The sequence below is a fragment of the Cervus canadensis genome, chromosome 6, assembly GCF_019320065.1.
Source record: "Cervus canadensis isolate Bull #8, Minnesota chromosome 6, ASM1932006v1, whole genome shotgun sequence".
Classification (NCBI taxonomy): Eukaryota; Metazoa; Chordata; class Mammalia; order Artiodactyla; family Cervidae; genus Cervus; species Cervus canadensis.
The window spans coordinates 57,104,593-57,131,178 of NC_057391.1; the positions used below are offsets into that span (position 1 = coordinate 57,104,593).

The window sequence follows — 26,586 nt, forward strand, 5'->3', positions numbered from 1 at the left end:
ATCAGACCGCTTGGCTCTCATTGCATTTCCGAGCTCATTCTCAGAGAAACACTCTCCCTCATCAACTGAGACTCTGCTAAGAGGATTACTCCCACAGCCTCACCAGGCAGAGCTACGCGGATGACTACTAAGCCTGCCTCCCGAGGCTCAATGCCTCTCCATGATTCCAGAATCCAGTTTTTAACTCTCAACTTGCTGTTTCCTGGATACCCCACCAGCGTCGTTCAGTGAACAGGTCCCAGATCACCTCATCTTCCCCTCTCCTGGCTTTCTTGTTTGCGTTAATGGAATCACTGTTCCCCCTGCTACCCTGGCTGGAAACGTCTGAGTCATCCTTGACTCATCCTTCTTATTCTCTAGATCAAATCAACTGCTGGATCGTGTAGTATCTATTTCCGAGATGTCACTTGAATATGTCCCCTCCTTCCCACCATCCTCCTCGGGGTGAGCTTTTGTTACTTCTCAACAGGAGCATCCTCACTTACTCCCTTGCTATTAACCCACCTTCATACTGCTACTGACATTAGGCTCCTCAAACACAGAGTAATCCCGCCACTCTTTCCACCAGCCTAACACGGCTCTCGCTTTTGCCACATTAAATATAACTAACTGTCTTTTAGCTTTATGAGCCTGAGTGCCTTTTCCAATACTCCAGGTTCAAGCTAGATTTACTCCTTCCTGCTGTAGGACTTGACTTTTTCTTTCCTGGAATCCTCTGAACAAATGAGGTTACAAAAAGTAGGATCTTCTTATGTTACTAAGCTTTGGGTTTATCTGCATTTATATGCTTATTTTATTTCCCTAGAATACTTGATATTTCTGTATTATTTGTCTCACATTTAGTTTTGCTTCCTCTAATATTTCAGCATACATGTGTACCATGCGCTGCTCTTAGAACACCTTAGGAAATAATTAAATAATTAAACTCTCACAACAATTGTATCCCCATGTTTCTAGTGGCAAAACTGAGATGCAGAGAAGTTGAGTAACTCGCGGAAGTTCCATAACTAATAACTGGCAGAGCCAGGATTCCAGTTCACACAGGCTGGCCCCAGAGCCCAAGCTCCCATATCCCTGAGCTCACATTTGTCAGGGAGGACAGCCGTTTTCCTGAAACCATATTAATGGTTTGGATTTAGCTGATGTTTCATAACTGAACTGAAGCTTAAGGTATGTGTCCACTAATGGTCAGAAATATCAATGGTAGGCTGAATGTGCAAATGTAATTTGGTATCAGGAACTGATTTAGGTGTTTCCCAGGAAATCACCTCTGAAGCTGAGAACTATTTTTGTGCCATTTTTCCTACTTGTTCTTTTTTTTTTTTTCCTCTTATTCCAGTACATGGGCTGTATTGAAGTGCTGCAATCAATGAGGTCACTGGATTTTGGAATGAGAACCCAAGTTACAAGGTAAGAGAACAAAAATCTGACAAGCTTGGAGGACTATAGTCTAAAGTCACAAGAGTTTCTCCCTGCAGGAGTTTCATGCAAGGCTTCAAAGGTTTTTATTTGTAAGGCTGGAAGGTAGAACAAAGCCCAGTGACCTTGTGAGTGGTTCTGACTCATCATGTGAAGGATTTCTCAATTGTGCAGCAGAGCATCTGCATTTCATATGAGAACTGATAAGATGATGCGGTCAGAGAAATAGCTGCTTTCCCAGATACTAGAAGTATTTAAAATAATATTTAGAAATAGGACATTACAGGATCTCAGACCTGTTGAAGAAGTCTCTGAAAGTAACAGGAAAAAACTTTTCAAATCAGTAAGCCCAAGCTCGTCCCATTTATGGCATCCCTGACACAAGAAGCTGTCTATTCCTTGTCTGGGTCTCTCTCCTCCATGTACAGTGAGCTGGATGGAAGAGTTGAACCAGTGGAGCCTTACCCAGAGTGGCCCCAGGAAGCTTAGGGAGAGAACCAGAGTCATTATTACATAGAGTGCAAGCCAGAAGCAGAAGCAGAAACACAAGGTGTGGTTCTTTAAGGCCACATTCAAAGCAGGCGTGGAAAGGGGGTAACTGAGTGCTGCGACTGGTAACTGGGAAAACCAAGAGGTGAGGGGCATGAAATGAGAAGACTGGATTGATATGAATCAATATGATTCAGAATGAAGACTGGGGCATCTGTGGCGTGTGGTGCCAATGTGCAGTCCTCAGTGACTGTCTGCTTCCATGGTTGCTGGTCACCATTTCCATTATGAAGAGAGGTTAACTTTTCTTGATGCTCATCCCATGGAATTCGAGGTCTGGAAAAATAGTCCTCTTAACCAAAAGATTTGGGGAAAGGAATCATATGCTCTTTAGGAGAATCACAGTATTAAAGACCCTGAGAAGTCCTGTGCTGTAGTTTAAAAAGTGTTAACTTCATTAAGATTCTCTAAATTTATTTGGCCCCATAATTCTTTTTTATGTAACATAAATAAATGCTTCATGTATCTTTGGGGTTCCATGAAATGTACTTTAAGAAAGGCCATTGTGGACTTTCTTGTTTACAATGCATTCAAATCTATCTTTCCAAACTTCTCACTGATCTTTGGTACTCCCTCAGGAATTAAACAGATGAAGTCTGATTCTTCCCCACTCATCCACTCTGTATTCTTGGTGCCTATTTCAGTTCTTGGCACCTGGAAGAGGCTCAATGGATATTTATGGAATAAATGCATGGCTCCCCCTGACTACTTTCCAGGATTTGGAAATGGCTATATTTTCCCTTTTCTTTTACAGTATCAGACCCTTCAAATATCCTTTAAGTAAGGATATCCTTTAAGTAAGAGGTTTCTGGATTACTTCCTACCGTTTTAACCCTAATTTGGGCACATTTCAGGTTTTATTTCATTCTGATGATGCTTAATGTGGAGAAAGCCCTTCCTCCAATCCTGAGGAAGTTACAGATGGGAGGAAGAGGGTCACTACCCCCAGAAGCTTGGTCTAGGGGCACAGTATGAAGGAATGCCACTGTCCATACCTGAGGATGACTGTTTTTCTGTTCTTTCTCTCATTCATTCATTCATTGACTCATTCTCCTTCACTAAAATATTTATGGAGTGTTCATTAAGTGCCTAAAACTTTTCAAGAATTAAGGACACAGTCACCTCTGATCCTTTAGAACTTACATCATAGCTGGGGAAACAAACTATGGCAAGGAAGCAAATAAATATACAATATACTTTCAGGAAGTAATTAGTGCCATTACTATAATAATGAAGCAGGGTAAGAGGATAGAGATGTATGGGGTGGGCTTTTAATTTCTTTTTCTAGTTATAAATATACTGTATATTTATTTAGAACACTTTAGAACACTTGTCTGGGTCTCTCTCCTCCATGTACAGTGGATAAATATGAAAAAGAAAGTCACTCATAATCTCACCTGGAAATAATACTAGCATTTTCTGCTTTGGAATACCCTTCTGATGTCTTCTTTCTTACATGGGCTTACGATGATTTTTGCAGACAATCTGAAGAATATATGATACTATTTCTCCCATTTTGACTGTTTTTCCTGTTTCTAAATATCCACAAGCATTTTTAAATTGTGGTAAAATATGTATAAAATAAAATTTTACCATTTTAACAAGTTTTAAGTACACAGTTCAATGATACTAAGTAAGTTCATGTTGTTGTGCAACTGTCACCACCCTTCTCTAGAAGTTTTTCATCTTCTCAAATTGAAACTTTGTACATTAGATAATAACCCTTCATTCTCTCCTCCCCCAGCCCTGGCAACCACAGTTCTACTTTCTATCTCTATGAATATGACTGCTATGGGTACCTCAGATAGATAGAGTTATATAGTATTTGTCCTTTTGTGAGTGGTTTATTTCACTTAGTCTTCACTTAATGTCTTCAAGGTTTAGAACTAGGTCAAACAATATAAATATTTTGAAGGCTTTATATACCTATAGCTAGGTTGTTCTGCAGAAGAAATGTAATAGTTGGTATCCTTCCTCCCTGTCACATATCTTTTTTTTGTTACTATCTTTTATTTTTATTGTGTTTAAATTTTTTAAATTTTATATTGGAGTATAGTTGACTAATAATGTTGTGTTAGTTTCAGGTGTATAGCCAAGTGATTTAGTTACACATATATCTATTCTTTTTCAGATCCTTTTCCCATATAGTTTATTATAGAGAACTGAGGCGAGTTCTCTGTTGATTATTTTATATATACCAGTGTGTGTATGTTAATCCCAACCTCCTAATTTCTATCTTTATAAATATTTATGAATTTGTAAGTCTATATTTTCCTATTGTTTAATAAATGGCAAAAGACTATTTTTTCTCTGCCATGAAGATTCAGCTTATGAATAATATATAGATCCAAGGGAAGGTGGCTGGCATAGTATCTGGATATTATTTCTTGTAGATGTGTCAATAATTCCTTGTAGATTCTGGCATTGTAGATTGTGTTTTAGGCAGATTTGTGGAAGCTTGAGAGTGGCTCACTTTCCATAAAACCTTTAGTTTCCACCTTACTTCACAAATATTTACTCTTTCCTTCTCTCAATTTTTTCTTTATCTCCTCTCCTTTCTTCTTTCTACTTACATGTATTTTCATATTCAGCCACTGTTTAAGTTGCTTTATTATCAATTGTCTTGGATGCTATTAATACATAACTGTTGAATCAGGTTCAAATTGTTTAAAATTTCAATGTCACATAGTCACTGAGTTTCATTTAGCTCATAATCCTACTTAATCTAAGAAAAAAAAGTTCAGTGGGCCAGGTAGAATTCTAAAAGGAAGAACTTCATTTTGTGTGACCACAGCTGTGTCTGTGTGCTTCGTTGCTCAGTCATGTCCAACTCTTTGTGACCCCAAGGACTGCAGTCCACCAGGCTCCTCTGTCCATGGAATTTTCCGGGCAAGAATACTGGAGTGGGTTGCCATTCTCCTCCAGGGTGTCTTCCCCACTCAAGGATAGAACCCTGGTCTCCTGCATTGCAGTCAGATTCTTTCCTGTCTGAGCCATGCTTACAGCTATCTCCCGACGTTTACCATCAAGCAGAAGATTAATCAGGTGTGGATGCTGATAAACTGGCGTAGCTCATTGCTGCTCTGGATACAAACAGACGTATTCAGCCTGATGTCCTATTCATGTTAATTCATCTCCCCATCTCTATACTAGCTGGTACACTGTTCCAGTTAACAGAGAGACAGCAGTATGAAGTTCTGGACAGTAAAGGAGGATCCACGGTTAACAAACAACAGTTGGGTCAGCAGTGGAAACAGAAGAGAAAAATGGAGTCAATTCTTATCTTTATGAGGGATCTTTCTACCAATTGTTTGGGGGTTGAATTCACAGGACCTCTGGAACATAGAAAATACTCACAGAAGAGAAAAAGAGAAAGAAAGACAAGGAGGCCATGTACTGTGTTGGCAGTTCCGGATTATACTCTTTTCAAAGCTCTTAGCAGGCTTCTCTGACTTCTCATTTAGTCACTGGGGAGCCCTTCCAATGGCTTTTACTATTGTTCCTCCACAAATTCTCACCCAGACATTTAACCACTTGACTGATTCAGGACCAGGTCTTAATTTTTAGTAATCTAGTGTTTATGCAAAAGGGCAAAGGAGGAGGTTTTTCCTAATAGAAAAGAGAAAGAAGATGGTTAGGAAAACAAAGACCCAACAGTGATAGTTTGTCTTCAAGATGTCTGGAAAACAATGTCAAAAGGAAATAAGAGAAGGGGAAAATGAAAACCTTACTAAGGATGACATAGTCATTCCTCTCTTTAATAAAAATGTTCTCATCATAATTTTTATTTTGGGGTGAGGGATTCAAAAATATTAGTAGGATTATCTCATTTAATCTCCAATAAAAACTCTCATTCTAGGAATTTCCCTGGTGGTCCAGTGGCTAGGACTCTACGCTTTGACTGAAGAGGGCTTGGGTTCAATCCCTGGTCTGGGAACTAAGATCCCACCTGTCGCATGGCATAGCTTGCTGCCCCCTCCACCAAAAAAGAAAAAAAAAAAAACACAAAAAACCTTTCATTCTACTAATGAGGAAATGAAATTTAGATTAAGTAAGTTGCCCAAAGTCATACAATGAATAGGCATAAAGGTGGAACTTTAGGCTAGCACTATAAGAATCAAGAAACTTTGCTCTTTGCTGCTATTTTAATATATCATGATAGTTACATAGTATTTTCCCCTTTAATTTACTTAATGTAGAGAAGTTCATTAATGTGGAACAATCATTGAATTCCTGCTATAAACTCTTCTTAATTTTCATATCATCATAGGTGGTAGTTACATACACATTGTTAATATTTTATTTCAAATTTTTGCGTCCTTATAATAAGTGAGTTTTCTTTTTGAACTATACTCATGAAGTTTTGGTTTCAGGAATAGGTTAGACTAATAAGAATGATTTCGGAATGTTTCCATATTTTCTGTGCACTGCAGCACTTTAAACAATATTGGAATTATCCACTACTTAAAAAGTCTTTGGTACTAGCCCAAACAACTCTCTGGACCTGTTAGAGTTTTACCTCCATTGTCAAATCTTCTTTTTTTATATTAGTCTTTTCAAATTTTTTTTCTTTGGTAAAATAATTTGGATAACTTTACCTTAAAAGTTGGGTATTTTATTTAGATTTTTCAAATTTATCACAAAGTGTTGGCCACAGTATTTGTATCTAATTTTTAAATAGCCTCTATATATGTGATTATCCTTTCTTCTACATTTCTAATCTGTATGCGATCTTTTAAAATCAGATTTGCCAGAGGTTTGCTTATACTATTGCTCTTTTAAAATAACCAGGTTTGGCTTTATTATTCAAATCTACTTGATTTTTGTTTTCTAATTCATTTATTTCATTCATTCATTTATATATCTTTAGTATATCTTTCCTCCTTTTTGTTTTAAGTCTATTTTATGCTGTTCTTTCTTTAATTTCTTAAGATTATTCTTTCATAATTTCTTTATTTTTATTTTTTATCCAATTTTACTAAGATATAATTGACATATAACACTGTGTAAGTTTAAGATGTAGAACAAAATGATTTGATTTATATGTATCATGAAATAATTATCAATAAATTTAGTGAACACCATCATCTCATAGAAATACAAGGTTGATTAAAGAAACAGAAAAACATCTTTTTCCTTGCCATGAGAACTCTTAGGATTTACTCTCTTAACAACTTCCGTATATAATGTATGACAGTGTTATTTATCATATTGTACATTACTTCCCAAGTACTTATTTATCAACTGAAAGGTTGATACCTTTCAAAGGTTTATACCTTTTGACTGCCTTCATCCAATTCTCCTTTCCTCCACTTCTGGCCTTTGGTAATGACAAGTCTGATTTTTTTTAATGAGTTTTTGTTTGTTTTGGCAGTATAATTGACCTACAACATTATGTTAATTCCTGGTGTATGCCAGGATAACATAGTGTTGTATAGTGATTTGGTATTTCTATACATTTCAAAATGATCACCATGATAAGCCTAATGACTATTTATCGTGATTTTTTAAACAAAGATAAACAAAAAAAACAAAACAAAAAACCCTAATTTGATCTGAAGCACACAGACACACAAAAAATTATCTCACAAAAACCTAAAGCCCACTCCCTCCCTTGTATAAGGATTCACATCATGCAAAGAAGAAAAAAAATCTTCCCTCCCCCACCCTCTAAGGATGCCTTCTTCTTTGTGTCTAGTTGAGAACCTGCCTCTGATATGGAAGAAGGAATAAATTATACGTCAGGGTAAACCCAATAAGTGAAGCTGGCGGAACAGGGCTTGGTTTTCAACCCTGAAGATCAGAACTTCATAGGGAACATGCAGGGACTATTTAGTTCATCCCCACGGGACATAATTTATCCCAAGGGCAGGGCACACTGCTGGTGGGAGGGCCCTCCAGATCACTGTCTTACTGCACTGTCCTCCTGTATTTATTGCTTTACATATGTAAATCATACTTGGCAATAAATTCAGCCAGGCTAAGTGCAAAGCACCCAGCACAGGATCTGTCCATGCCAGGCTCCAGGAGAGCTGGGAAACAGTGGTTCGTGGCGGGTTTTTGCCTCATTCCTGTGATGGCCATCCCTGGGGGAAGGAAAAGGAGCTGTTAGAGGACGGGTGCTGAGTGCTTCCTTTTGGGGTCCTGTCTTTGATTCATTTTCTCTAGCTGATCATAAGGGGTTTATTTATCTGCCACATTCCATTCCATGGGGTAGAAGACCCAGAGTAGTATTTTTTGGAACTACTGTCAACAGTAAGCAGGCTATCATGAGTGATTGGTACTAAGTAAGGCAGCAAGGAAGTAGAGATCATAATTCAGAGGATGTTGTAATTGGACTAATTTCCTGTTTGTAATGTTATTGCTCCTGAGCACTGATTCTGCAAATTTAATTCACTGTCTTAAAATTTTGATTCTTTGGCTTCAGCAGGACATTAAAGGCACTTCTTCAGAGATAAATGCATACTTGTGTGTGTGTGTGTGTGTGTGTGTGTGTGTGAGCAACCATTACATGCAAAGCAGAGCCAAAATGCAGCTGAAATGAACATTTACCTGTGCGTGAGGTTTGTAAGAAATGTGAATGTCAGGGGAAGAGTATTCTGTAGAGGTCAAATATCTGAATGTTGGGTGGCTAAACTGAGATATCTGCTTGTTTAAAGACAGGATGGGATTTATTTAATTTTCCTGAGGAATGTATGAATGAGATTGATTATAGCCATGCATGGATAAGCGTGTGTATGTCTGTGTAAAATTTGGAGTTATTTCCAGCATCTGGTGTGTGAGTTTGTGTTGACTTGTGAGGAGACCATGCAGTGAGGAGTGGGACTGCAGCCCACATGGCACTCAAAGTAAAGACTCCAGAATGGGGATAAAGAGTTTATTAATGTGCCAGACCAGGGGACACCCCCCAGTGAAGACATTTACTGAGAGAGCAGTGGCAAGGAGAAAAACATCAAGAGTGTTAAAGTTTTAGTTCATAGTGGTCATGCTAAGAATTAAAAACAAGCACTTACCGGAACAGGATGTACATGGTTGGATAAAGCAAGTTTCATTGTTCATTGGTCAGAAAGGAATGTGAAGACCTCAGCAAGGGTCTGGGTTCCCAGGGTCAAGATTTATGACCTTTATCAGCTGGTGAGACCAGTTACAATGATACATGACAGTCAAATCCTCCTTGGCAGGCACTGATGTAAGTGGAAGTACTTCCTCTCACACAGGTGTAGACATCAGGAAACCCTCGTGGAGGTTTCGTGTGGTGTGTGTGTGAATGTGTGGACGATGACAACTTCTGCTAGTTTCAAGCTGTGCTGACCCCGGTTCCTCACAGCCTCTTTAGGACTGAGGTCTCGCTTCTCAGATATCTGAGATGAAATAGCCAATTACATCCCTTTCAGAAATCTTCAAAGATACAGTAATTTTTAAAAATGTTTGCAAGCAATTGAGAAGGCTTCTGATAGGATGACAGAGTCAAATACACAGAGAGAGGGTGTGGAAGTCAAGGGCTCCTTTTGTTCACAGTCATTAGCACAATGTCACATGCAGGTGCAGTTTGAGCACACGTAGGACCAAGAAATACAGTTACTAAGGCAACCCACAGAATGGAGTGGAAAAATATTTTTAAAATCAGATCTCTGATAAGGAATTAATATTCAGAATATATAAAGAACTCCTACAATTCAACAGCAGGAAACCAAACAGCCCTATTAAAAACTGGGCAAAGGACTTGAATAGACATTTCTCTAAAGAAGACACACGAATAGACAATAAGCACATGAGAAGATGCTTAACACCACTAATCATTAGGGAAATGTAATAAAAACCACCATGAAATAGTACTTCACACTCATTAGAATGGTCGTTATTTAGAAGAAAACCCCAAAACAACAACAAAAAACCCAGAAATTAAGTGTTGACAAGGTTGCTAGAGATTGGAACTCTTGTGCATTGCTGGTGGTGATGTAAAATGATGCAGCTGCTGTGGAAAACAATATGGCAGTTCCTAAAAAATTAAAAATAAAATTATCTTATGATCGAACAATTCCACTTCTGTGTATATATTTAAAAGAATTGAAAGCATGTACTCAGATGTTTGTACACCTATGCTCATAGCGGCATTATTCACAAACTCATAAGATGAAAGCAACCCAAGTATCTGTTGATGGATGAATGGATAAACAAAACATGATATATAACATGGTATATACATACAATGGAATATTAGCCTTTAAAAAGAAGGAAATCCTACAGGTTTTGACGACCTGGATGCAACTGGAGGGCATTATGCTAAGTGAAATAAGTCAGAGAAAGATAAATACTGCATGATATCACTTATGTGTGGAAACTTTTTATATAAAGTCCAACTCATAGCAACAGAGAGTAGAATGGTGGTTACCAAAGGATGGGGCATCGTGGGGCTGGGAAATGTAGAGCTATTGGTTAAGGAGAATAAGCTTTCATTTTAAGATCATTAAGGCCTTTATGATCTAATGTATAGCATAGTGACTATAGCATACTAATGCAGTGACTAATACTGCATTGTATAATACAACTTAAATTTGCTAACAGAGTAGATTTTAAGCATTCTCACCGAAAAAAAGAGGTAAATATGTGAGCTGATGGATGTGCTCATTAACTTGATTGTGGGAATTCTTTCACAATATATACAGCTATCAAACTATCACATTGTATACTTTAAATGTACTATGATTTTATTTGTCAACTATATCTCAATAAAGCTGCAAAAAAGTAAATTTTTACACATGCTACAGCATGAATAAACCTTGTGTTAGTCCATTCAGGCTTCTGTAACAAAATACTACAGATAGGGTAGCTTATCAACAACAGGTGTTTATTTCTAACAGCTCTGGAGATTGGATGTCTGAGATCAAGGTGCCAACATGGTGGGGTGAGGCCCTTTTTCTGGATGGCAGAATGATCATATCCTTCCTTGCAGAAGGGCTTAGGGAGTTCTGTATAAGAGCATTATCCTCCATCATGAGGGCCCCACCTTCATGACCTAATTGATTCCCAAAGGCCCCAATTACTAGTAGTATCACCTTTGGGTGTTAGGATTTCAACATAGACATTTTGGGGAGATAGAAACATTCAGCCTACTGCAAAGCTTGAGGATATTGTTCTAAGGAAAAGACACAAAAAGACAAATCCAAAGACAAAGACAAAAAAGTAGTCTGATTTCCCTTGTATGAAGTGCCTAGAGTGGTCAGATCTAGAGACAGAAAGGAGATTGGTAGTTGCCAGGGGTTAGAGGGGAAGGGGATTTAGTGCTTCATGGGTACAGAGTTTTAGTTTGGGAAGGTGAAAAAGTTCTAGAGACGAGTGGTGCTGATGATGGCATGACAATGTGAATGTACTTAATGCCACTTAAAAATTATTAAAATGGTAAATTTTATGTATGTGTACTGTATGTGTGTTTTACAACAATTTTTAAAAAGTGTTGGTTACTAGATGAGTTATATTTTTGAAGTATTCTAGGTTGTCTAAGTTTATTTTGCTGAAAGTGTGCAAAGCCAGTAAGAGAAGGACGGCTGAAGTGTCAAGGCCTGTCTCTAGCAGGTCCGGCAGCTGAGATACTGCGGGGAAGAGTGCATGTAGTCTATTATAATTTCTTGGAGCCCAACCAGAAACTATGCTGGCCAAGAGGGCTGCTGCAGGACACGAGGTGAAAGTAGTTAACAGTAGCTGATATTTGTTTCACTTGCACAGAGCTTTTACGTCCTTGCTCTCTTATGAAGCACGTGATCACCCTGAGAGGAAGGTACTGTAATTCCCCATTTTGAGCAGGGGATGCTGAGGCTCAGAGAAGTTTTTGTGACCATCTCCAGACCACACAGCTATTTGCCTGAGCTCAAACCCAGGAACTCTTACACCAAAGCCTGTCCCTATAGAACTTAATGTTTCCTAGTGACATTGCTTTAGTTTGAAGCTAAGAAACTGCTCTTATAACTGTGGATAGACTAAGATGATGGGGGACAGTGCAGGCAGTAAATGCAGGCCTGACTCATCTTTTAAAAATCACTTCTAAGTGAGGAAACAACTCAGCTATGACCATCTCCATTGCTGATGTCAGGCCTCTGGGACATCTGATTTCTAACATGCTTTTTCACTATATTTCTCTGATTATAAAAACTAAGACTGGCTTATTGTGGGAATTGAGAAATAGGGTAAAATTAAAGAAAAAATAAACAAATCGCTGGAGGTAACTAGTAGTAGCAGTTTGGTGTAAGATTTTTCCAGTCATTTGTTTGAAAGCTAAGGTGAGATTAGATAGCATGTATTAATTTGTAACATGCTTTTATCATCTAATGTACACATTTTCTAGGTCATTATGTATGAATAGTACTTGCTTTGACCTGAGCTTTAAGGTGTAAGAAATAATTTTAAGTACATCTCCTTGCCATGGGTATATTTATTAAGAGTCTTTGGCTTTAAGTAGCAGAAAGTAACTCTGCCTAGGTAAGCCAAAAGGGGAATTTCCTGAAAGGATATTGAGGCAGCTCATGGAATCTGAGAAGTGAACAATCAAACAGGTAAGAAAGATAGAGTCAGGACTGCTGAGCCATCAGCAGCAGGGCTGCAGGGATTCCCCACCTCTGGTTTCCTCAGTTCCAAATGTCAAATTCCCAGGTAGGATGGTGGCTGGGGCCCAATGCTGGGCCAGTCAGCCTTGGCCAGGACAGAGTCGCATTGTGGCAGTATGATAGTTCCGTAACACGCCAGTATTGTGCTTGTGTATGTGCTAAGTTGTTTCAGTCGTGTCCAACTCTGTGCGACCCTGTGGACTGCAGCCTGCCTGGCTTCTCTGTCCATGGAATTCTCCAAGCAAGAATACGGAGTGAACTGCCATGCCCTTCTCCAGCTCTCGTATATTGGGAGGGGCAATTACTGGGAGGAGGAAAAAGTAGCTTGTAAAATGGCAGTAGTAAATGCAGTAAAAAATAGATTCCTACCTCAAAGGGAAAAGAAGACAATAGATCAATTTCTTTGAATATCTTAAAAAAAAAAGATTGGGCGTGTTTAAATCATCCCCCAAATACTCCACTAAAATTTAAGGTTTTCAGAATTGTTAATCAAAATGTTGTTATTAATTTTTGAACATAATTCAATTGACCTGTATGTTGATGCAGTGTTTGGGTATTTCAAGAAACATTGAGGCTACATGTGTAGGTATTGTGTATTTTATGTAGTTTTTATGGGATGCAGGGCATTATTCTAGTGTTTTAGGTATTTGCAGAGGTTTATAAAATGGTCATTAGTTTTGTTAATTCTCTTCACACTATCTATCCTTTGTCAGGAATGAAACTTCCAATTATAATGTTTTTTCCATGGAAAATATCCATTTTATGAAATTGTTTCTAAAAATATGTTGCAGCTGAAATCAGAACCTGCTAATTTATCCATATGAATCTACAGAAGCTTACAGATGTGCATATATTATCATATGAACACATATGCACTCTTCCACTAACAGGCAGTATACACATTTCACTGATCTAAGTGAGACTAGTTAGCTGTCTGTCCATATCTAAGTATGGATTTTAGTGGATGGCCTCAAGTGTTTGAGGAGAAACAGATTAATTTAGAGCTTAAAATGGATGAATGTAAAAAAAAAATGCATGAATGTTAAAGTGTATGCATTTGGGGGCAACCTCAGTATTTTTAGCTTCAATTGCTGAATGAAATAACTTTTTCCGGTGATTTTTTTTTTTTCCTCAAGCCTTCTTTCCTGTGCAGAGCCAGTTGAGAATGTATTCTGGTATCTCCCTTTTTGGCCCTTTTTGGTTTCCTGTAAAAGTCAGTACTGAATGTTTGTAATACCCCAAGCACATTCCAGTATATTCTGTGTAATTGTCTCCAGGACCAAGAAACTGGGTTTCTAATTTTGATTTTGATGGATACACTGGTTATTTCCTGGTCTGAATCATTTAACAATGCAAGTAGAATAGGCCTTTGTACCTTTGCTCCTGGAAACACCAGTGCTGCGGTTGCATAGGCGCCTCCTCAGAAAGCTTAGCGTGGGCCTCAGAGTGTGTCTGGCTAAGAAGGGATTGGGTCCCTATCCTTTTCCAGTGGGGCAGTCAATCACAAGGGCTCCATCATCCATCATCTTTGGGCCTTGAGATTCTCCCTGAAAGCCTAGTGTATGGAATTTGGCCTGGATTCAAGATACCATATATCCAGAAAAATCAAAGATACAGTTGCTTTTAGGAAGTGAGCTAGATGGAAAGCACTAAAAGTTCATTAAAAAGTAATCTCAGCCTGACTTTTCTTTGATAAAAAGAAGGCTTTGTGGTCAAAGGAAATGCTAGACACTTGGCAGTCTTTCCACCTGCCAGTCAGACTTGTTCCATTTCTTATCAGGATTCTCCTTAGGAAAACTGTGAAATGCCTAATGGAACAAATGCAGGTTCTGACCCATTTACTTAAATACGGGCTGGAACTTATGAGAGCTGCACCTCCTCTAGGAAAATGTGCATTTGCATGCATGTTTGAACAAAAAAGGATATTTCACTATTAGCTGTGACAATGCAGATTTTTAAAAAGGAAAGATATCTTCTAGTTAAGTGTTTGTGCCAAAGTAAAGGGGCATAATTCTGGCAGCAACTCATTAGCAGGACTTATGGATCTAGAAACAGATGCTGAGATGGAGAGTTAAATGCAAAAGGTATACTGGGAGAATTCTTAAGATCAACACATAGGGGAGTGAGGATTTCAGGTCTGGACGTGGTGGCAGACCTGAATAGTGATGCTATCAGTGATAGCATCTCAACAAATAGTGATGCTATCTCAACAAAGCCTTCAGCATATCTCCTGGGTGCAGAGACCAGGCCTTTGAACACCGTACTGATTTGTCATGTCATGTCATGTCATTTGTCTTGCCTCTTGGGAGGAACGTGTTTATGGGCAAGGTAGCTAAAGGAGAAGACAAGTTCTGGGTAAGGAACTCGGCTGTGAGACATGAGCAGTGAACATTCCCACAACCAAGGTAATGAGTACTTCTGTTCTGAAGGGGGATCTGTGTTGTACAAGGGGACAAGGATCATACTTGTTTCAGTGCCATAGAGCTGTCTAAACATTTACATACTGAACATTCAGAATGTCCAAGGCAGCCCACTAGGTGCCATGGAGGCATCTAAAGAAAATCAAGTAGGCATTCTGCCTTTATAGAAACTTGGACTATCTGTTGCTGTATGTATAACAGACATAATTGGGCCTCTTCTACAACATGTTTTCTGTATAATTCTGTATATAACCAGAGAGTATGCTGTTGGGTACTAGACATTGTAAAAAGCAGTTTAGACCCAGTTCTCAAAGCAGATAGACATTTTAAGGATAAAGCAAGAATTATGGACAACATTTTTTGAGGCATTGTTCAAAGCACTGTCATTATTCCCACTTTATATATTTAAGAAACTGAGACATAGAAAGCTTTAAAAATGTGTTCAATGTCATAGAGATTATAGGAGACTGTTAAATTTTGAATTCTGGCTGTTGATTGCAGAGCTCACTCAACCAGCCTTTTTTTTTTAAAAATTATCATAGAAGAGTTGTAGATAAATTAGAATCCTCCACTTCCCCCCCACTCGTTAACATTTATAATAATTTTGCACTTTTGTTTATTTATGTATCTCCCCCAAGCACTTTGTTCTGTGTCATGTACAAGATATCATGTCACTTAATGAAACTTAGTTGATATAAAAAGAAGAAGGATTTCAGTTCCCCTCTCCTTTCATTGAATGCTGGTAGGAGAGACCAAGAATGGAAGGTGATAATCACTGGGAAGACCCAGAGGGATGGGATGGAGAGGGAGGTGGGAGGGGGGATCGGGATGGGGAATACATGTAAATCCATGGCTCATTCATGTCAATGTATGGCAAAAACCACTACAATACTGTAAAGTAATTAGCCTCAAACTAATAAAAATAAATAGGAAAAAAAAAACCAGCAGTATGTAAAAGCAGTTCCATAATCCTTATGTTTATATAGTAGAAAACTCATCTCATAAAACCCAGCTACCTGTACCAACATACTGAGCAAGACCGAGGCCAAGTACATATAAACAATCTGTCTGTGACGATTAAAAGGTTGTGTTTTAATAGGTTTTCTGCCACATACAAGCTAATAGCTGATTGTGCTTCCATGGCCTCTTACATTCATTTCTGGTTAGCTCCAGAAGAAGGCTCAGCAAACCACCTGCTACCTGATTTTGATTTTGCCATATTTTGAGCCAAGAATGGTTTTTGACTTTTTAGAAATGATTGGGATGGGGGATCAAAAGAAGAATATTTTGTGACTTGTGGAAGTTATATGGAATTCACATTTGTGTCCGTTTAAGTGTTTTTGGCACTCAAGCATGCCCATTCACTTACGTGTTGTCTGTAGCTGCTTTTTCAGTGGCAACTGCAGGGCTGTGTTGTTGTGACAGTCTATATGGCTCATAAAACCTAGCAGTTTTTACTCTCTGGCCCTGGACAAAAAAAGGCATGCTGATTACTGCTATGAAGAGATTCTCAACCTGACTCAGGTCTATTGGAAACACTTGAGGGAGCTTTTAAAACTCCTAATCCTCAAGTCCACCCTCACCCACTAAATCAGAATGTCTGGAGATGAGACCCAGTCATCAGGATTTGTTAAAGCTCCCCCGTGTTTCCCCAGTGTGCAGCCAAGGTTGCGAACCACTGCCTAGAACATGAATACATTTCGAGGGGCAGATGGACTAGACCTCTCAACATCCAGGCTGCCAGATAGGGGAGAGAATGCAGGTCACTTATCACCACCCATGTGTGCAGGGGATCATGGGAACAAAGATATTCAGGGTCTTCAGATACCCTCTGATGAAAGCCTTTCCCGTGAGAAGAGTAGAGATACAGAGGACAGAGGGGAGAGAAGATTATACTAAATATCTATCCTAGCACATTGACTCACTAAATTGGATACAAATTTCCCCCCAAATGGAACATAATTAAATGCATAGCCTTCCCCACCATAGCTGCGTGGAGCAAGTGACCTAATTCCTTACTGTCCACTAACACAGCTGTCTGGGTGAAGCTGCAGAGCACCGAACCAGTCACCCTGCGCAGTGAGTTCAAGTAGAAGTTCTAGTCTACTGTGTGGTCCTTGAACTGATCTGCTTTAGAATCACCTGGGAGGCTGTTAACCTGCAGACCTGTGAAATCAAAATCCCAAGAACAGTCCCAGAAATCTGCATTTTTAACCAGCAAGACAGTTAATTCTTAAGAACTTGGAAGTTTGATCACCACTTACCTAAATGGTTATCTCAGTGAATTCTTAGCTGATATGCAGGCCAAAGTTGTCCCACCAGTGGACCCAACTGGCTAGGCCAGTTACTGATTCCTTCTAGAGGCACACACACACATTTTTGAAAAATGGACTTGCCAGATAAAATCTATAGTATATATACCAAACAGCTCATAAAACACTGAGAGTTATTTTTTTAAACAGTGCTGGGAGTTGTACACTCATGTTACCCATTACGGTCTTGCTCAACATTATAGATACCTCTATGGCAAACTGTTTCAAGTATCTTAAATGGCACCAAATTTTTCTTTTATGAAGATAAGCCTATTTTTGGAAGTAGATAAACATCATTTGGAATGAAATACGATGAGTAAAGTGGGTGATTATGTTGAATCTGTTTTGTTTTTATTAAATTCATTAAAAAAAATTCTTAGGTGACCACGCTATATGATCAGTGTACTCTTTAACTTCAAAAGACATGCCTTAATAATAATTTAGACTATTTTGTCTAAAACAGGATGGTTTTAGTTTATTCCAAAGTAAAGGAGGACAGTCTTTTGGATTTACTAATTCCAGTGTGTGTTGTGTGAAATCAGCCCCATATCTCATTTTGTATTTGAAAGTGTATAAACCACATTGCATTTTGAAACATGTGCTTCTTTTATGAGAAATCATTGTGGGGATAGAATATCAGCACTTCATTTCTGTTTACTGGGGGGAGACTTGCAGGGGAGGTGCCACCGTGGAGACGGGATGGTCTTTCAACTTCATTAAAGTACAATTCATGGGTTAACCTTTGCATCAGAGCCAAAGGGCAGAATCACAGAATAGACAGAACAACCTGTGTTCTGTGGTGGCTTGGGCTGGGTAGAATTGCAAATGTACTTTATAATCAGATTTTGAATAGAATTCAGGTTGAACAGAATGGTGAGATAAGTCCTAAAAGGGGCAGTCCTAAAAGGTTTGCTTTGACCATCCTGGGACCCAAAGTGCCTGCTTCCAAAATGAAAGGATATATTTTATGGGCAGCATCAACCGTCCCAGAGTGCGTGGGCAATACCCTTGATAATAACACAAAGGGAGTTTGAAGTTTTCCATTTTCTGCTGGTCTAGGGCCATTGACTGCACTCATTGTGTGCTTATCACCATGGAGGCAGGCTCATGTTCTAAAGTGTCCTGTCTGAGGCTTGCATATATTCTTGGAGGTGTTTAATTTCACCAAGCTGAACAAAATTGAACACATAGATCACTGAGCTTTGATGTTCTGAAGGTAAAGATTTCAAAAAAGCAGGTACTAGTTTCCCTAGAACAATTGGAACAACATAAAACTAACCTGATGTGGAGTCTGAGTTACAATCCTCACATTCATCAATAGGAAGGCGGTTTGAGACATTCAGGTGACAACTTGTCCCTTCACATTATTAACTGATTCATTTAAAGATTCATGTTGGAAATGAAAAGTAAGGGAAAATCCCTTGTGACTTTGTTCTACTTACATATTTTTGAACTCCTTTTTTGGAAAGGCTCTTTTGGGGAATAAAAGTTATTCTCATTTCCATTGGTTTGGACAAAAAGGAACTCTGTGTGTGTGTGTGTGTGTGTGTGTGTGTGTGTTGGGAGATGGGGAGAGTTGCCTTTAACTGCTTTCCTGGGCCATTTGTCTGGTTTCATGTGACACATTTTCTGGTTTTCCTATTTACTGAAGAACTGCCTTTTGACATTCACTAGAAACAATCTGTCCCACAGGCTCCCACCCTCCCTTAAACGCTCCACTTTGTCTTGGATTAGGATATTGCCTTCCAAATTAAAAAAACAAAAACAAAAATACACAATGATTGGGCAACATTGCTTTCAGAGGAGCTTAACTGTTTAAGGGTTAAAGACATGGAAAAATTATAACCTAAGTACTGTAGTGGCCAGGGGTTGATGAAGAAAGGTAGCTTTGTTTGGGTGATGTTTGGGCTCTGTTAAAACAGACAAAATATCTTTTTTCGGTCTTATGGCGTAGGCAGGATTTTATATGCTTAAAAGCAAATCTTCAACTGCATTCTCATTCTCTTACATCAGCTTGCTTCTCCCCTTCCCTCTCATGTGGCAAAACAATAAACAAAGTGACCACTGTTGGTTCTCTGGGTCTCTCTCTCTCTCTTTCTAGTACAGGCTCCCAGGATGGAAATCTTTAGCCATTTAAACTCTGAAAAGTCCTGCTCCTCTAAGAGAGGACGTTTGCTGAATGTTTGCTTGCTGGAGAGTGTCCCATGGTTGTCAGCTTCCGAGGGGTTATGCAGAAATGCAGGCTGCTTGGGCAGCTGGGGTGGTGGCACTCTCATCCTGGGAGGAATCCCTGCCTCGGGATCTCTGTTTTCTTTCTCCTCAGCATGTGTAAAGTCAGCGCTTTAGGTTGCAGGGAGTGGCAAGAACGCCAGAAAAGCATTGAAAGTACTATTTGTTCTTGAAAATGTTACAGTTAATCTCTTGGTCCCAGTCTAAGGGGAAGAAAAGATCTTTGAGAAGAAAGGCAACGAAAAGCAAGCACATATGTGCCTTCTCTGACTGGGGTTTCAGATTTGTTATACTGATGTAAGCAAAGAAAACAGTTTGAGTGGTTTAAAGCAGTGGTTTTTAACCTGTGTTCTGTGGGTTCCCAAGAGACCCACAGATGGTTTTCCAGTGGTGATACTGAGGGGCTAGAGTTGGGGAGTTGGACCCTCTAAAATTGAATAGAAATATTTGCGCAAATAGGCCTTTGTTGGAGAGAGATCTATTAATCCTCTTTAGTCTAAAGTAAAAAAAAAATTAATTATTTTTGGCAGTTCTTTTTTCTATTATGATAAAATCACATAACATAAAACTTACCATCGTGATTACCATTTTAAAGTGTATTGTTCAGTGGTATTAAGTACATTCACACTGATGTACAGCCATCATCACCATCCATTCCCCTAATCCTTTTCATCTTGTAAATCTAAAGCTCTGTCTCTATTAAACAATAACTCTCCGTTCTCCCCCAGCCCCTGGCAATCACCATTCTCCTTTCCATGATTTTGACTACTGCAAGTCAGTGAAATCATGCAGTATCTGCCTATTTGTGACTATCTTATTTAACTTCTCATAATACCCTCAACATTCATCATGTTGTAGCATGTGTCAGAATTTCCTTTCTTTGTAAGCCTGAATAATATTCCATTGTATGTATGTACCACATTTTGCTTATCCATTCATCTGTCGATGGATACTTGGGTTGTTTCCATGGTTTAGCTATTGTGAATAATGCTATGAATGTGGGTGTACAGTATAACTATTTTTTTAAAAGCAAGTTCATAAGCACAAGTTTCCCCTTTTTTCTTTTGAGTTGTATATTAAGAGATTTTCAGAATCTGTGAAGTGTCTGGTGTCTCAGCTGACTTTAAAGTTCTGAGTGAGTGTGCTTTGCACACACGTGTGTTCTTCCCCCAAGGGCCAGGCTCTGGATGCTGTTATTATCCCTAAGGAGATAATAAGCCAGTGTATAGAAAACAAAGTGCTGGGACAGAAAGGGACTGGGACATCCTCATGAGCCTTCTCAAGAGCTGACTGCCATCACTTTGCCTCATTCCCTTGGCGGGTTACCACAGCCATACTGCATAAAGGAACCCCTTTCTATGTTGGGGAGCGAGCAGAGGAAGGGCCAATATATTTCTCCTAGTCCCCAAAGCCTAGAACTCCCCCCTTTTCATGAACCTGGCAATATGGTGCCTCCAACGGTGAGTCTGCGTTTCTAAGTCAGACTTGGATTTGAATTCTGTCTCTCCCACTATCTGCTGAATTATTTAGAGGCAGTTATTAACACTCTTTGAACTTTAATTTCCTCATTTGTAAAATGGGGATAAAATACTTACCTTGAAATAATATTATTAAGACTAAATGAGATGATGTCCATAAAGGTGCTTAGAGCTGAACCTGACATATAAATAGGATGCCTCTTCATTAAAACTTGAACTCCCTGCTAGAAATCTAAAGATAGAGATTTCTAATGTGAAAACATTGCTAAATCTTGGCAAGAGTTTTTTCTTTGTGAAACTTTGGAGAGTGAAAATCAGCAAGTCTACCAAATAAACTGAAAAGAAAAATCTGGTCTTAGTGACTATAAAGATGGAGGCATTAAAGGGTAAGCTGGGAGGGGAACAATGAGAAATAAAGGTCTGTTATTATCTGTAACATGAACACTCTCTGACCTCTGCAGTTGTTGGCAAAAGAGAGACAGGCTGTGTCACTCCATAGGGACATTGTTGACATGCCCTCACATCGCCACAAAACAGGAGCAAAACTCCTGCTGAGGAACTAACTTACATTCTTTTCAATATTTTAAAAGATTATAATCAACTGAACGATGAAGACAAACAAAACACTGTTTGTTTACATCTAAACATCAATAGAATATAAAACAGGAAACAGCAAATCACACACATTAAAAAAAAAACACCTCTAAACCAAGTTACTATTTAATGCTTTTTCTATGTCCCTGTTTATACAGGATTAATTTTATATAGCTGCTACCAATGTGCATATGCTATTCCAAGTTCTTTTTTCCCACTAATTTATATAGATTCCCTCCATATTTCTATAGTCCTAATATTTAACATTGCAAGTGGCAATATTTATGTTGATTTGTTTTATGTTGGGTTTTTTTTTTTTTACTCTAAAATGAATGTTTCTTTTACATAACTACTCAATGCTGTTTGAATAAAAATTCCTCTTTCCTTGTCAAAAACTCTGATAAATATTATGACATTTGTCATCTTTTATATTAATGCTAAGTAAGGCCATCAGTGGTGGATAAATATACCTGAAGTGGGATTATTCCCTTTTTTCTGTCAATACTGGCTTTGTAGTTTTCTTTCTGTGTGTGAAATTAATGAGAGGGGAGCAAGTACCTTACAGTTGTTTCAGTTTTTAGTTTTAAAATTATACTGAATGTTAACGTTTTCCTGTTTTTAAACCCGAATTATTTCTAACCCCTTTCATGTAAATTACCTAATCAGGAAGTTGGCAAATTATGGTCCTTGGTTGAATATGGCCAGCTACCTGTTTTTAGAAATAAAGTTATTGGAATAGCTGTGTTCATCTGTTTGCATGTTGTCTATTGCTGCTGTTGATGGCTGAGTTCAGTAGTTGCAACAGAACAAAGTCTAAAATGTTTACTATCTGGCTTTATTCAGAAAACATTTTCAGACTCTAATCCCATCTCTTAGCTCTTACTCATTCTTGTTTCTACCAAACTTTGTGCTCCTGCAATATCAAAGTACTATAGCTCTTTATAATACTGTATTATAATATATATAATAATATAGTACTGTATAATTCTTTATATTTGAGTATCTTTACACATGCTCTTCCCTCTGTCTGAATTTTCCCAACTCCACCCTGCCAGGAAGGCTCACCCTTCCAAACTCTTCTTGAGGGGTGCTCATCCTATAAAGTATTCCCTTTATCCAAAATCACAACTTTACTTTTTGTTAGACGTTATTGACAGTTGGAATGAGAATCAAGAAAACAGTGCCTGGGAAAGCACTTCATAAAACTTATAAAAGTTACTACTTCTGATAATAGCTGTTGTTATACTTGGCAACATCAGTGTCCACTTTTGTTTATACTTTTATTTCAACCCATTTACAGGGAGCTTTTTAGACCAAAGTACCCCAACTGGCTCTCACGGAGTACAGGACCTAAGATAAGAACACCTTTCCCATAATCCTTCTTTGTTAAATACCAACAACAAGGATGCCAGGTCTAGTTATTTAGGCAATGCTGTAGGCTGATTCAGATCAATTAGATGTGTCTCATCAATTACTGACTGACATTAAGATAACTCAAACCATCAGCCCGCCAACCAAACAAAAGAGCCAACCTTTAGAGTTGTCTTGCTTGACTCCAGAGAACAAGGTTGGAATCCTGGAGAAAGAATAAATATGCTAAATCAAAAAGCTGCTTTATCCATTTGTTGCAGATAATTATGTTGAGTACATAGCTCTGCACTACTACATGTATAGAGCTATATATAGATCTCTATTTTTTGTCTACCTAATGCATATTTATTTTTAATGGATCTGCATTCCTTTCTCTGCATCTCCCTTCCTTTGAAAATCAAAACATCTCATAGAAAATATTTTCATGAAATCTAATATATATAAAAACTGTAATAATGTGTGTGTGTGTACTAATTTAATGATGATGTCCAGTGGATCCGGAAGGAGCTTAGAGATTTCCATTTGCTTTGTGAAAAGTTTAATATGTGTGTTGAAAGCCACAGGCGAAGGTTCAGATTACGCCAAGTGAAAGCTCGGGTGGTTCTGAATGCTGAGTCCCAGAGACAAAAGCTCTTAGTTATAACTGCATTTCTGGAGAGGGGGGCGCCAGTGCATTCACCACTTCCATTAAGGAGCAACTACCTCTTTTAGTGGTGCTTTTCTCTCAGGAAGTGCAATATATAGTAAGGGAAGAAAAATAAGTAAAGGAGGAAATTTGCTATTGATTTTCTTTTCTTCTGTGAAATTACGTGAAAGCTCAATGGCTTGCAGCAGTAACTTAGTCAATAAGGTTCCATTTGAGACCACCTTGAAGTTTAATTCTCTCCCAGTCCTTTTAAACTTCCTCTAGTGTTGGATTCTTTTGTATTTAATTGTTTTTAGTGATGAGATGCTATGAAGCTTTTTATTCACAACACCACAGGGGATTTTGCTAAAGACAAAACTGTGAAATATTCCTAGACGGTAAAGTCCCATCTATCCATTTTGGTTAGAAATCAACAGTGCTGAAAACCAACCTTGAAAACCCAAGGGAAATAGACAATGAAGGTGAATATAGGACATAAAGCAATTTTTCAGTATTAGAGAGTTGCTGGATCTTCTTGGATTTAAGCTGTGGTGAGAATAAGCTCAGTGCTCTCCTGTGGAGTGGAGGAGGCCCTTTATGTCAGACTCACCATTATCTGAGTGTACATTTTTGTCATAACAACTTGCTAACGTTTATTGAACATTTACTATGTACTTGATAGTTTGCTGAGTCTTTATATGGTTTCTGTTCTATAGGGAAGCAATAAGTCGCCTGTGTGAAGCTGTCCCTGGGGCAAATGGAGCCATTAAAAAGCGAAAGGTAAATAAATAATGGTGTGGGTTTTTTGTTTTATATTTCCCTAACTATGGGAAAGAAAGATAATATTGAAATAGTTGTTTGTTCATTCCACCACATGACCCAAGGTCCAGAATAGGCTTGATTAGCTGGCATGCTATCTGAGATGCACTCAAAGTGGCTCTTCTCCTTCAAATTTTCTGACTTGCCAGATATTGTCTGAAATGGTGATGCCTGGGGGGACAGAGTGGAGAAAGCACCTCAGTCTTGCCAAGTTAGAAAAAATCTGGTTGCAGGGCTGGATCTTTATTTACCTTTGAGCATGGCATCTCATCTCTGAAAGAAACTTCATTTTTGTTTCTGTAAAGTTAAGTTGTTGACAAAATGACCAGTTTGGGTACCTTCCAATTTCAATATGTTATAATGTATGTATTCTGCATCTTAACAAATTAGGCTTTTAAGACTCCATGGCCTATTTTCAAATGGAAACATGGATGCTGGTAGCAGTAAGATAGTAAATGGGTAGAAGGAGCTTTTTTATGCTGAGAGAAAGCACAAGACTCGATATTAGACTTGGATTTAAACCCTGTCTCTGCCCCTAGTAACTGTGTGACCTTGAACAAGTCATTTCACCTTTTGGATCCTTGGCTTCCTCATCTATAAAATGGGAGAAAATAGCACATACTTTATAGAGTTAGGTAAGAATTAAATGAAGTGATGTGTCTATCACAGTGCCTAACATGGTGTCTGAGTTACATTAAGCTTTCAATGATAATGGTAGGTAGTATTATTGTATTAGCACATTACCGACCAGGAATTTTTGCAGAAAGGAATGCCTGCGGCCAGTGATTTGTTATGTGACTGAATAATGAAACACTCTGGTCAATCATGTTTGGGTAACAAAAGATGTATTAATACGTCTCTGCCAATTATGTATTAAGTTATTAAACCTAGAATAGTTGCTTCAAAGTGCAAAGGAGAGATTCAAAGGCTCTTAAGATAGCTATATTAGTTATAGAACTGTAGATTGTTTAAGAGAGGAAGGATTTTTAGAGATCTCCCAAGAAAAACCCTCTCACTTTGCTATCTTCTAAACTATGGCTCAAAGAGACTTGCCTTGAGTTACTAGAATGATCAAGGTCAGTGCCAACTGTCAAAGCCAGGTTTTCAGTCTCAGCTTAGTGCTCTATTACCATACCACTCTGTCTTTCTCTTTTTTTTTTTTTTTTTTGGCCACCCCACAAGGCATTTGGGGTCCTAGTTCCCAGACCAGGGATCAATCACATGCCCCTTGCCTTGGAAGCATGGAGTCTTATCCACTGGATCATCAGGGAAATCCACGCCTCGTATTTTTATCATTGCTCATTATTTCTTAAGGCTGAATCCATTGTCACCCAGAGTGACTCAAGTGAGCCACCATAGTACAGGAAACTTTGATGAATGGCCCTTGAATTCTATTAGAACTACCATTAGTAGTTTCTTTGACAGAACCCATGATCTGTGTATAGCCTCTAACCTCCTCCTGCCTCTCATAACCTCCTCAAATAGGAGGTTGTGACTGGATGATCCCAACAGTCTTATTCACTTAAGACTTTCTCATTTCAGGATTAGTGGGAGTCCACACTGGAAAACAAAATAAAGCAAACCAGGCCATCATCTTTCCAGAAAGGAAACATGTAAAGAAAAAAGAGAAATTATTGAGTTAATTCCTCAATAGCTAGATTTGTACATTATGTGCATGTGCACTCAGTTGTGGCCAACTTTTTGCAATCCTGTGGAGTGTAGCCCGCCAGGCTCCTCTGTCCATGGGATTTCCCAGGCAAGAATACTGGAGTGCGTTGCCATTTCCTACTCCTGAGGATTTATTGAGTACTTAATACATGCCAGGTGCTCTTCTATGCACTTTATATTTTTAATATTCTTTTTCTTCACAATTTGAAAAATTATGTTAAAGTACACATAACATTTACCATTGTAACCATTTCTAAGTGTATAGTTCAGTGAATACATTCTGCATTACTCTCTTTTTTTTTTAAGAATGAAAATCATTTATTTGAATAACAGAATATATTTAGAATTGTTTGCTTCTAAAAAAGCCCATTTTCCCCAAGCCTTCACTTTGTAATTTCATATTCAGCAATTAAGTTATTTTACACAATCTAGTTAAACAATTTAATGGGAATAAGCCCATAACTCTTTTTTTATCTTGTAAAACAAAGTCTATACCCATTAAAC

At 38.3% G+C, this 26,586-nt stretch overlaps 1 protein-coding gene across 1 annotated transcript in view; it reads left to right on the forward strand.

The window, feature by feature from the left end:
• SHC4 (SHC adaptor protein 4) overlaps window positions 1-26,586 on the forward strand; it is a 123,841-nt gene that overhangs the window by 44,049 nt on the left and 53,206 nt on the right. The window contains exons 2-3 of the mRNA XM_043472045.1: window positions 1,340-1,410; window positions 24,312-24,375. Of these exons, the coding sequence (XP_043327980.1) occupies window positions 1,340-1,410; window positions 24,312-24,375 (135 nt within the window). The remainder of the gene's footprint in view (window positions 1-1,339; window positions 1,411-24,311; window positions 24,376-26,586) is intronic.